Source organism: Arachis duranensis, chromosome 10 (genome assembly GCF_000817695.3).
Source record: "Arachis duranensis cultivar V14167 chromosome 10, aradu.V14167.gnm2.J7QH, whole genome shotgun sequence".
In the NCBI taxonomy this organism is placed as follows: Eukaryota; Viridiplantae; Streptophyta; class Magnoliopsida; order Fabales; family Fabaceae; genus Arachis; species Arachis duranensis.
The window spans coordinates 65,291,511-65,303,892 of record NC_029781.3 but is presented as its reverse complement, the minus strand read 5'-3'; the positions used below and the strand labels follow the sequence as shown (position 1 = coordinate 65,303,892).

General features: G+C 34.3%; 2 protein-coding genes across 2 annotated transcripts; one reads left to right on the top strand and one right to left on the bottom strand.

Moving 5' to 3' along the window:
• The first annotated feature begins 4,091 nt into the window (after positions 1 to 4,091).
• Positions 4,092 to 5,551, top strand: LOC107469883 (60S acidic ribosomal protein P1). The gene is made up of 3 exons (XM_016089271.3): positions 4,092 to 4,246; positions 4,361 to 4,576; positions 5,282 to 5,551. Exons 1-3 carry the CDS (start codon positions 4,178 to 4,180, stop codon positions 5,333 to 5,335), a joined length of 339 nt encoding a protein of 112 aa, XP_015944757.1. The 5' UTR covers positions 4,092 to 4,177; the 3' UTR covers positions 5,336 to 5,551.
• Positions 5,552 to 8,303: 2,752 nt separating this feature from the next.
• Positions 8,304 to 12,382, bottom strand: LOC107469861 (uncharacterized). The gene is made up of 8 exons (XM_052255637.1): positions 11,734 to 12,382; positions 9,814 to 10,055; positions 9,518 to 9,721; positions 9,318 to 9,410; positions 9,111 to 9,218; positions 8,698 to 8,887; positions 8,547 to 8,620; positions 8,304 to 8,339 (listed from the first exon to the last, which is right to left on the bottom strand). Exons 1-8 carry the CDS (start codon positions 12,380 to 12,382, stop codon positions 8,304 to 8,306), a joined length of 1,596 nt encoding a protein of 531 aa, XP_052111597.1.

The window sequence follows — 12,382 nt, the reverse complement described above, 5'->3', positions numbered from 1 at the left end:
TTAGACGCGACTGTTGAAAGCTTTTAAAAACACATCGGTTCCGAAAAATCACGTCGGTTCCCTATCAGGTCGGCTACAATCCCGAGTTATAATACTCGACCCCAACTCTTAAAAGAACTTGGGCTCGATTAGGGGCACTGTTCATACCCTGGCCCGACGCTAAGGCCTAGGTCCAAACGACAGGCCCAACCCACAGGGTTGAGCCTCACAGTACACCGACCTTCCCCTAAGAAGTCGGTGTTTCCCACGAGTTGCTCTAACGAAGTCGGAAGCAGAGATTAGCTGGCAGATAATAACCGCCCCTAAAATCTCTCAACCCACTTCCATGAGCCATATCGCAACCTCCCTAAGATAAAGGGACGGTTATCCACCTTAAAATGTGGAACTACTCCACGGTGGTTATTGGTTCACCACTATAAATACACTAACACCTCTCAAGTATCTCTAAGTCCCAATACTCTTTAGACCTGCTCGCACCCTTGCTGACTTAGACATCGGAGTGTCTTTGCAGGTACCACCCCCATTCTCTCACACTCACAAGTCGGACGGAGGTCCCAGAGACGCGAACCCGCTCGAAGGCTTCCTTCCTCAGACGATTGGGCCAACCTAACGAGTTCAGCACATTAATCTCCGATTACCTAACGTAACAATATTTAAGAAAAAAGATTAAATAGATGACAATGATGATAAAAATAATAAAAAAATAAAAAATAAAAAAATTTAATTATCAAATTACTTATTTATATAAAATATATATTATACGTAAAAAAATAAATTAAACAACGCATATAATTAATTTGATAGTTAATTTTTTAATAAATATCATGTTGATGTAATATATGTTATACATCATACTGTTATATGGTTGGATTGATTGGCGCTTTGGTACTACAAACCACGCAACATTTTTTATCCGTTTGTTCAATCTTTGTGGATCTTCAATCTCCAGCCTTTTTCACATTTTTCTTTTTCAGATAATTTAAAGGTTGTTCTTGTTCTTGTTCTCCCTTCTCTGATTCTTCCATTTTAAAGCATATGTATGCACGCAGATTTTTCAATTTGCAACAATAACATGTTATAGCCGTAATCAAAACACGAAAGCGTGTCTCTACAATTTGTGTGTTTCGTTTCCAAGACCATACACATTTTCAATGCTTGCTTCTGCGTAGCCGTGCATGACATTAATTATTTCATAGAAATTACATCACACTTTGATTTTTTATTTTGATTTTCAAACAATCACAGAATCACTGTGCACCACCGACCCTATTGGACTTGGACTGACTCAAATCAACGGTGAGCTTACTTTACCGACCATGGTCGGTTATTAGCAAAGCCACTTTTATGAGCGAAAAAAACATGTATATATCAATTCAAATTTATAATTAAATTAGATCATATCTTCAATTGTAGATCAAGATTGTTGTCAGATAGCCGGTGTTATCATCGATATAATAATAAGAAGTATTAGCAGAATGCTATGGAAGAAGATTTTAAATTGAAATATTCAATTTATCATTGGTGTTCATCTATACAGAACAAATTAATCAATATAAAAATTGAATTCATATGGTATGGTAGGGTATCATCAAATTAATGATCCGTGACGTGGAAACTCAAAACTCAACAAGGCACGATGGATTCGAAGCAGTTGATGCCATCAAACTCGGGCGCAATCATGGGCCTCCAACGGGTCGGGTTTCCACTCGGATCCTTTCTGACCGTTTTGGTTTTCGACTCTTCTGTAGCGGTGGAGCAAGGCGGGCCTTCCTTGTTGGGCTTCGAGGTTTTGTCCGTTGTGGGGCCCATTCCAAGAAAAAAGCTCCACTTCTGACCCTGCGACACCTCGAAGTGGCTGAACATAGACATAAACATCTTTATATTCTTTCGAAGAATTTGGAGAACGGAAACTATGATCTTTTTGCTTAGATAGATAGACAGATAGCTGTTTGAAAACCGATGAGGAACGATGAATGAGCTATTGAGTATTTATAATCAATTGGTGAAGGAGGCGTGGAAGATTTAGTGATTTGGAATTTTCTTGAAGTTTCTTTGCGTGTGCGCTTTGTGAGTTTGGACTATACTGGAACTTTCTTTATTGTGTGTATTGGACATTGGCCTTTTGACGCGTGCTTGAATTGTACCGTTTACGCGGTCAACTCTTCACCCCTCCTTTGACTAGCAACAATCATAGAACTAGCCAACTTTGATTTCTTTGAATTTTCTACAACTCTCTTCTTGACGCTGTTTGTTCTTATCAACACGACCAACTATGTGGTTTCGTTTAGGGATTATATCCACGCTTTTGGACACTTGTTAGTTTGATCTTAGAGGAGTTGTTAGTTATTTTTATCCATGCCTTCAAAAGTTAATTGTGCCAATTAGAAAGAGAAAATAACCACACATAAACAATTCAGCCGAAGCGGAATTTTATTCTTATTAAACTTGTCCAGTTTCTCTTGCAATTAGCCTATTGGGGCTAATTATTGGTGGGTGAAAAGTTGATGTTGTATCAATTATATTGCTATTGACATTGACCAAACAGAAGTTTTTCTCTTTAGTCTTTATGTCTAGTCTGAAAAAACATAATTATTTATTCAATTGCAAATTAAATATGAACTGCAAAGTAATGAACTTATACAGATGATACATATGCATCTGGATGGGATATGGATCACGGCAGCCGTATAAGCTTATATCATTCCCTAACGTTTGTTTTCAAACTTCGGACTTCGTCACAATGGAATAGTTGAATATTGCGTAAAACATGAGTATTAGTGCAAGACTAAATTTTTACAGTGCTCTCTTGTTTTTATCAATTTGATCTCTAAGACCTTAATTACACTATTATAGTTTTTGAGATTGAGCTCCAAGACTAAAATAAAATTGTTGTTATTCACATTAGTTCAGCATAGGGGTGCACATGGGCCGGGTGAAGCCGGGTTTGATGTGACCCAGACCCGGCCCGAAATATACACCTGGTCTATTTATTAGACCCGAACCCGGCCCTAGACCCGATGAAACCAATACACTTTCGGGCCACAATTATACCGGGTAAAAACCGGGTGAAAATCGGGCCGTTAACATTACATTACGTTGATACATTCTTGTAAGCTAGCATGTAAAAAAATTCAAATTTCCAATGGTAAAATTCACTTAGAAAAATATAACAAGAACCAACCCTTCTTCAAAATTAAAGCATAACCACAATCAATACTAAAGCATAACCACAATCAATACTAATATTGTCTAATAATACCAAATATTTAAATCAATACAAATAACACAATCTTATGTATTAGTCTAAAGTCGTATGCATTCTAAACATAAAACATTAATTTATAGTTTTATAATGACTAATAACACAAAATATTAAGGTTTACAATACTTAAATTCTACATAAGAATAGTCATGATCTATCACTAATAACACAAAATATTAATTGTGTATGATGACTGGGCCACCGGGCCGACTTCGGGTGACCCGAGCTATGACTCGGACCCGACCCGAAATAATGACCGGGTCTATTTTTGAGACCCGTACCCGACCCTAGACCCGATGAAATCACACCAAATTAGTCCCTAAAGTATTCGGGATCGGGCCGGGCCTTCGGGCCGGGCCGGGTCTGTGCACCCCTAGTTCAGCATGACAAGAGAGTACTAGTTCATCAGCGTGTTTATTGAGTCGGAAAGGGATTGAGGGATCACTATGATGTCCTAACTCCTAAGCTCAATTTACGGACTACAACAATGATCAAATTGGTGAAAGCTATGAATTCGAGGACCATCTGGTAAAGATTTAGTCGCTAGTACAAGAGAGATCCTTTTTATCTGTTTATGGCTCTGGAACTATTTTGGGCTAAAGCGCTCTGAAGTTTTGGATTGGCATAATTCTCCATGGCCTTAATAAGCCCAACTGCGAAATCAAGTACTGTGACCCATCTGTTAAAAATACGTATTCCAACCGCAGCCCAACCTATTAGTTGCTCAAACCAGAAAAAAAAAAAAGACCAAAAGAAAAAGAAATATCAAAAAATAAAAAAATAGCGAAACCCAATGAACATGAGTATCACTACTATATATAGACCTGCACAGCTCAAGGAGTCAAAACCCTAGCCAAAGTTGCAGTTTAGAGCTCCAGCCACATTCCTAGCTTCAAACGATTCACTTGCTCTGCAATGGGTTCCAGCGAGTTGGGCTGCACTTATGCCTCTCTGATTCTCCACGACGAAGAGATCCCAATCACCGTTAGTACTTTCTCTCCATTCTCATTTTAATTGGATTCAACCGCATTATGTTTTAGATCTCTCTCACTTCTGCGTTTTGTAACAATTTGTTGTCGTTTTTGTGTGTTCGTTCAGGCGGAGAAGATTAACACTTTGTTGAAGGCTGCTAATGTTACCGTTGAGGCATTCTGGCCCAGCCTCTTCGCAAAGCTTGCTCAGAAAAGGAACATCGAGGATCTCGTCTTGAACGCCGGATCTGGTGGCGGTGGTGCCGTCGCCGTCGCAGCTCCTGCTGGCGGTGCCGCCGCTGGTGGTGCTGCTGAAGCCGCACCTGCCAAGGAGGAGAAGAAGGTATTCAATTTGAATACTTTTTTGTCTTGATATGATTGCTAATTGCTTGTTAGGCATATTAAGAAATGGTGATAGCGTATTTTGTTAGGTTTTTAAATTAGTTGTTTGTGTTGTGAAATTTGTCAATATAATGATATGGATTATAAACAATGATACACTGTTAGAATTTTCAGATTGTGAATATTTTGATTTTAAAAATGATTTAAATATGAAAAAAGTTTCGAAGTGAGGATGCTAGTGACTGATGTGATGTCATGATTTTTCTAATTGCAATTGATTAAACTTTTATCTTGGAAACTCCAATCAGATTAGGAAATTTAAGGCATTTGTTACTGATTGTGTTTGCATATTTTTGTAACTTGTGTAATTGATATTTTTGTTTGTTCTATGCGAATCAAGTTTTGAATCGTATGACTAATCTGGTAGCTAAATAATGTTTCTTCTAAAATTTACTTACAGACTTGTATGCTATTTTCTTCTAAAAAAGAAATACTGATATGTTTTCCTATAAAAGGATAAATGCTATATTTGTTGATGCCCATTATCATCACTCAAACTAACCAGTAAAATGACAACCTAGTTAATCGGATTATCAAGTGTAATTTCCATTAATCATGAATTGTTGTTTACCTCACATCTTTATAAAAGATTATATTGCATGATTTTTTAGCTTACCCTTTGCACTTGTGAATTTTTCATTTGCAGGAGGAGCCCAAGGAAGAGAGTGACGATGACATGGGCTTCAGTTTGTTTGATTAGTTCTTTTCTTTCTTTTAGTTTGTTATAGCCAAACTAGTATTCCTTCCAATGAAGGGTCTCGGGAAAACTTTTGCTCTATAGTTTTTTTTTGTTGAATTGAATTTTAGCCAAACGATATCTCAATTAAGTGTTGAATTTTGTGGTTATTATTTTCTTTTTGAATATTCGTAGCCGATGGATTTTTCTAATTTAGCTATGTTTCTATTTTGCATTTAATATCTTAATTTTTCTCCGTGTTCTTTTTTCTTCTCAGCTTCTAATTTGGTATGACCCAAGAAACAATTTCCTAAACATAGAACACGCCAGCAATTATATTTTGCTGGAAAGATCTAGGGCGGATATTCTATGATATGGCATTTGCATCATTGTGTGAAACTCTAAACCTCTCCGGCATTGTAGTTAAAAATCAAACTCATTTATATTCTAGCCACCCAAAAAAATAAACAAATTTATATTGTAGACTTTGGTAAAGATTTTTCAATTTATTTGCAGAAGAGCAGAGCGTCTGAAATGAGAGTTGAGAGCCATTTTAGGGTTATGAATTAGGGTAGTGAGACACCTGTAAAAAGAGACTATATAACCAGAAGAACAAAAAAATCATTTAGACGAGCCATTCCGTGCTCGATGTTAACTCGCCGGTTATTCGAGTCGACAAATTGACCTATTTTTAAATATCATAATTATATTTGCTTGCCTCGTCTATTTTGAGCATTCCGAGTTGTGTCTCACTCGATGGATGATCGAGTGTATGTTTGAATTATAATTTGTAAATTGGATACAAATTGGAGTTTGTAAGATTACTTTTGCAAATTTGATTTTGATAAAAAGTAAGTTCATGTTAATGTTATTTATATTTGGCAATTTTTATATCAAAATAGATTATAGTAAAATAAATATTGTTTAGATTATACTATTCAAAATCATTTTTAGATAAAAAATTATTAAAATAGACATCAATTTAAATAATATTTTATATTATCCTATCATTTTACTTTTTATTTGAATAGATAGACATTATTTTATAATAAAATTAATATTTACTTACTAAATTAAAATAATATATAAAAATTAATAAAATATATTTTAATACATAAAAATACTAATAAATATTAAATTAAAAGAAAATGTTCTATAATTTTTTTAGTACTATTAGTACTCTAAAAATAATAAAAAAATTAAAATATTTACCTTGGCGTGATTGAAACAAATCTAAAAGATTTTGATGAAAAAAAAATTGAAACGAAGGATGACAATTTTTCAGTAGTTTTAGTAAGTAAAAACGGTAAAAAAAAATGTTGACAGTAAAGACAGAGAGAGGACCATCTTTAATAATGTGTTATTACTTTTAAATTTAATGTGTTCATCAAACATTAGTATTAACAGATAAGATTAAATCATTAATAATTTATAAATAATTATAATTAGACCATAACAGAAGTTTAAATTACAATAAAATTATTATCATATTATTATCTAAATTCTGTTATGATAAAATTCTGGTTTGTCGAACTAAAATTAGTCACTGAAAAATAAGATTTCGAAAAACACCCTTTTGATTTAAAAATTTAGGGTGTTACAGATGGTTCTGTTTTTGTGTAACCTTAGAATTATAGATAAGCATGTATATACATTAGATTATTTTATTGGTATTATTGTTTGTGTCCTCAGGTTAAACGATAAACGTACATTAAGGGAAAGCAATCCTTATGAAAGAAAGGGGGAGCACATTAAGTTAAAATAGTATCATCAAAGGGAAGTTTCTAATTTTTAATTCTTACAATTCTTTTGACTATCACCTCATATATTATGTTTGTAATTAAAGGAGAGATTGTTGAGTTTAGATAATAACTAGTTTTAAGACCCGTGCCAAGCAAGGGGACATAAAAGAAATGGTTACTAAGCATAAAGAACAATGTCCAGTTGTTGGAAATATTCAATAATAGCATATCACTACAACAAACAAGGCTTTTTGCAACGGTCAAAAACCGTTGCCGTAAATTGAAAAACCGTTTCCTAAACTTTAGGCAACGCTTTGGCAACGGTTTTTGACCTGTGGTATATGCGGCCGTTGCCAATGCTCAAAGGCAACGGTTTTTTACCTAAGGCAACGGTAACAAAAAAACTGTTGCCAAAGTTATTGGTATAGGCAACGGTTTTGAACACAAATTTGAAACAACGGTTTCAAACCGTTACTCGAAAAGCAACGGTTTTAGACCGTTCTTTTTCTTGATACAACGCTCTAAAACCGTACCTGGATTGGCAACGGTTTTAAACTGTTGTAGTTTTGTTATCCACAACAGCAACGGTTTTAAAGCATTACCGTTGGTGTCATTTTTTGGTAACGGTTTTTGTACTGTTGCCAATTTATAGTTGTCTAAGACAACAGTTTAAAACCGTTACCATTGGTTTTTTGGCAACGGTTTTAAAACCATTGCCATTATATAGTCATCTAAGACAACGGTTTAAAAGCGTTACCATTAGTTTTTTTGGCAACGGTTTTAAAATATTGCCATTTTATAGGCATCTAAGACAACGGTTTTAAAGCGTTACCAATGTTGTTATTTTTTGGCAACGGTTTTAACGCCGTTGTCCTTTGTAACTTTTGACAACGGTTTTTTGTAATATATAATTCTTTATTTACAATAGTAGTTTTCTCGTGAATGAAATTAATTTCATTTTTTTAATTATTTAGGGTCAATAAATAATCTAAACTTTTTGAATAAAGTCACTAAAGAAAAATAATTGAACATTTTTCATCAAAATTGACTTACAAAGATTGTTGTAAGATCCACAATCACATTCAAAATACCACAATACTATCATGACAACCTCAAACTATATCATATAATGTTGCAAAAATATAACAAAGAAGAGTTGAAATAGCTAAGTAGCAAATAGATTTATCATCATGTCCGATCCACAAGTTCATGACTTTTACTCTGTAACACTTGCTCTTAAAAATTTGACCTTAATCAAGTTTGATTTCCCCTTCAACATAGTTTTCCTGTAAAAAAAAGAAAAAAATCAAATATAAAACTACACATCTTTAATACTAATAATGTCTACTAAAAATGTTTGAGAGAGAGAGGAGAAACATATATATCATAACATTCTTCTATTTAGATACACAAAACAATTGAATCAACATCAACATAATCAACCATTATTTAAGATATCATAACAATATAGAAACTTTAACAATAAATAATACCTCCTCATGCGCATCATTGTTCGGATTGCCTAAAGTGCTTCCTAGTTGAGCAGCTAACATCTCAAAGTCCACTCCTGAACTTTTTTGTTGCAACATCATCTTAACAAGCGATTTAGTTCATCTACTTCTTTTTGCATCACATCAACTTTACCCTCTAATGATGCTTTCTCAGCTGCATGTTGCTGCTTAAGGGTGGCAATTTCTTCATTTTTCTTCAACAAAGTTGGTGTCGTAACTCTTCCGTGACATCGCACTCTCCCTGCCTTCTCTTTCCCAAATATGGATTGAAAAGCTCTAATTGCTGATTCTTTAGACTTTTTATTCTCAACTTGTAGATGTGCCTATATTAATGTGAAGAAAAATAATAACAAAAAAGAGTAACTACACACTTGGACTCAAAACATATATCATTTGACAACATCAAATCAAATAATAGCAATTAAGAATAGTATCAGCATTGTTTAACTAAACTGCAAGCATAAAGATAACCACAAATGATGGACAAATTACCAAGACACAAGAAATCCATAACCTATTTTAATCAAATTAACTCCCAATACTTACAATAACATCCAAAGTGTCTTCATCCAATGATTTTCCCTTTGTGCTTTGGCGAGTCTCAACAAACATTTCTGCTTGAGTAGGTGGTTCATTATTTTCCTTAGAAGCAGCCTATAAATCTAGTTCAACAAGCATTTATATAGAGTTAAAAATGCACGTATTCTTCACCCCACATACACATACAAATGCACAAAGAATAAAAAATTGTACCAATCTTGTACGTATTCTTGCAAAATTTATTGGTCCCTTTCGATGGCTAAATTTCTGTTGTGCCCTATTTTTCTTATTCTGCGCAGACATTTTCTACATAGCAAGAGACAAGTATTATCAAAAAATTATCATATTTCACTCATAAATATATATAACTCATAATTGCATAAACATACTACAATAAGTTGCACATGTCTTACCTTAACTTTCTCAGTTCTCCAATAAGCAATCAACTTGCGAAAATGACTCTCAGGTATGCTTTTAGGACGATTTTTCAGCATTTCATTAACACATTTGTATGGCAGAAAATGATTTTGCTTGATTGTGGTCTTATACCGTCTCCAGTTGTCATTGATACGAGCAAGGACTATCCTCTTTCCTTCAGTTGGAATAATGGACTTAGCCTATAAAACACAAATATTATTTGCTAATAAGAATAAAATACATGTGTACATTTCCAAATAGTTTCTAAAAGAAACAATAATAATATTCTCACTTGAACATATTCCCAAATGGCTTCTTTATCTTTAATCCCCTTCCAATTTGTGTAAATTAATGGACAAAAATCTGAATTCCTTGCCACTGTACCCAAAAATTTGCTCAAGTTATTTACAACTTCATTAGTAGGACCAATTGCCTCTCCTTCAATATCTAGAGTAATTTCTTCTCTATCTTCCAACTGTCTTGCATGAATCTTCAAGCATTGTGTAGGACCTCGTGTTTTCTTCACTGTTGTCTCTATACAAAGAGCTCAGAATAAGGCCATCAGCATCATTGCTCAATCAAAACAAGGCATGAAATCAGCCATTAACAAGGATAAAGCAACACTAAACATCAAAATCAACCCATATGAACTCACTAAAACCAAATCAGCACTAATAAAACAGCTCAGAATAAGGCCGTCATCATCATAATTGCTTAATCAAAACAAGGCATGAAATCAGCCATTAACAAGGATAAAGCAGCACTAAACAGTAAAATCAACCCATATGAACTCACTAAAACCAAATTAGCACTAATAAAATAGCTCAGGATAGGGCCAACATCATCATAATTGCTCAATAAAAACAAGGCATGAAATCAGCCATTAACAAGGATAAAGCAGCACTAAACAGCAAACTCAACCCATATGAACTCACTAAAACCAAATCAGCACTAATAAAATAGCTCAGAATAAGGCCATCATCATCATAATTGCTCAATAAAAACAAGGCATGAAATAAGCCATTAACAAGGATAAAGCAGCACTAAATAGTAAAATCAACCCATATGAACTCACTAAAACCAAATCAGCACTAATAAAATAGCTCAGGATAAGGCCATCATCATCATAATTGCTCAATAAAAACAAGGCATGAAATCAGCCATTACCAAGGATAAAGCAGCACTAAACAGCAAACTCAACCCATATGAACTCACTAAAACCAAATCAGCACTAATAAAACAGCTCAGAATAAGGCCATCGTCATCATTTCTCAATCAAAACAAGGCATGAAATCAACCATTAACAAGGATAAAGCAGCACTAAACAGTAAAATCAACCCATATGAACTCACTAAAACCAAATCAGCACTAATAAAATAGCTCAGAATAAGGCCATCATCAGCATCATTGCTCAATCAAAACAAGGCATGAAATCAGCCATTAACAAGGATAAAGCAGCACTAAACAGCAAACTCAACCCATATGAACTCACTAAAATCAAATCAGCACTAATAAAACAGCTCAGAATAAGGCCATCATCATCATTGCTCAATCAAAACAAGGCATGAAATCAGCCATTAACAAGGATAAAGCAGCACTAAACAGTAAAATCAACCCATATAAACTCACTAAAACCAAATCAACACTAAAAAAATAGCTCAGAATAAGGCCATCATCAGCATCATTGCTCAATAAAAACAAGGCATAAAATCAGCCATTAACAAGGATAAAGCAGCACTAAACAGCAAACTCAACCCATATGAACTCACTAAAATCAAATCAGCACTAATAAAACAGCTCAGAATAAGGCCATCATCGTCATTGCTCAATCAAAACAAGGCATGAAATCAGCCATTAACAAGGATAAAGAAGCACTAAACAGCAAAATCAACCCATATGAACTAACTAAAACCAAATCAGCACTAATAAAACAGCTCAGAATAAGACCATCAGCATCATTGCTCAATCAAAACAAGGCATAAAATCAGCCATTAACAAGGATAAAGCAGCTCATAAAACCATTCATAAAAGGCATTAGCAGCAACCAAAAAGTTCAACATAAATCCACTACAATTCAGATAAAACTTCCTAACCACCTATAATCCACTAAGCATGCATAACTATACTGACTAATTTAACAAAAACTGAACAAACTAATTAAACTAAGAAAAAGTAAACAGGAAAAAAAATTGAGAACCTGCAAAAAGTTTACCTTTCAAAGTATTGTCTATGTTCTCAGCCTCAGTTGGATTAATATAATCCTTGTCCTGCTCCTCTATAATATCTCCTTCATTCTCATCCAATTGCTCTTCACCATCAGGTTCATTGTTAAGTTGAAGAAAAGTATCAATCGGCATTGAAGCAAATTGACGTATTTTTCCCTTCTTAGTTGGCCTTTCTTGCAAGCTGCCACACTCTTCAATATCATCTTCAATTGTGGTCTCTTTTCTCTTCAAATCTTGAGTCATTCTAGAATCTACTTCGTTAGTATTCTTGTGAGCCACAGCAGTAGATTTAGAAGGAAGTTCTTTTTCTTGTCTACATGTTGATCCTTGTGAGTGAGTCATACTTGCTTCCATCTGTACTTTACTTTTCTTCAAATTCTGCCCTTTTTCTTTTGCAACTTTTGGCTTTTCAACAAAATTCTGCTTATCATTTGCTTGGACACCAATTTTTCTTAACTTCTGCTCCCTTTTCCTATCACTAAGGGTTTTTATCCTCTTAAGTGGTGGTAGTGGTTGATGTTGCTGCTGACCAGAAGACATCTTTTCTCGCTTAACTTCGATATTCTTGAAGAACTTTGCACGCAATTCAGCACTTGACTTTGAATCTATCTCATTTTCAATGAAATTTTGGAACAT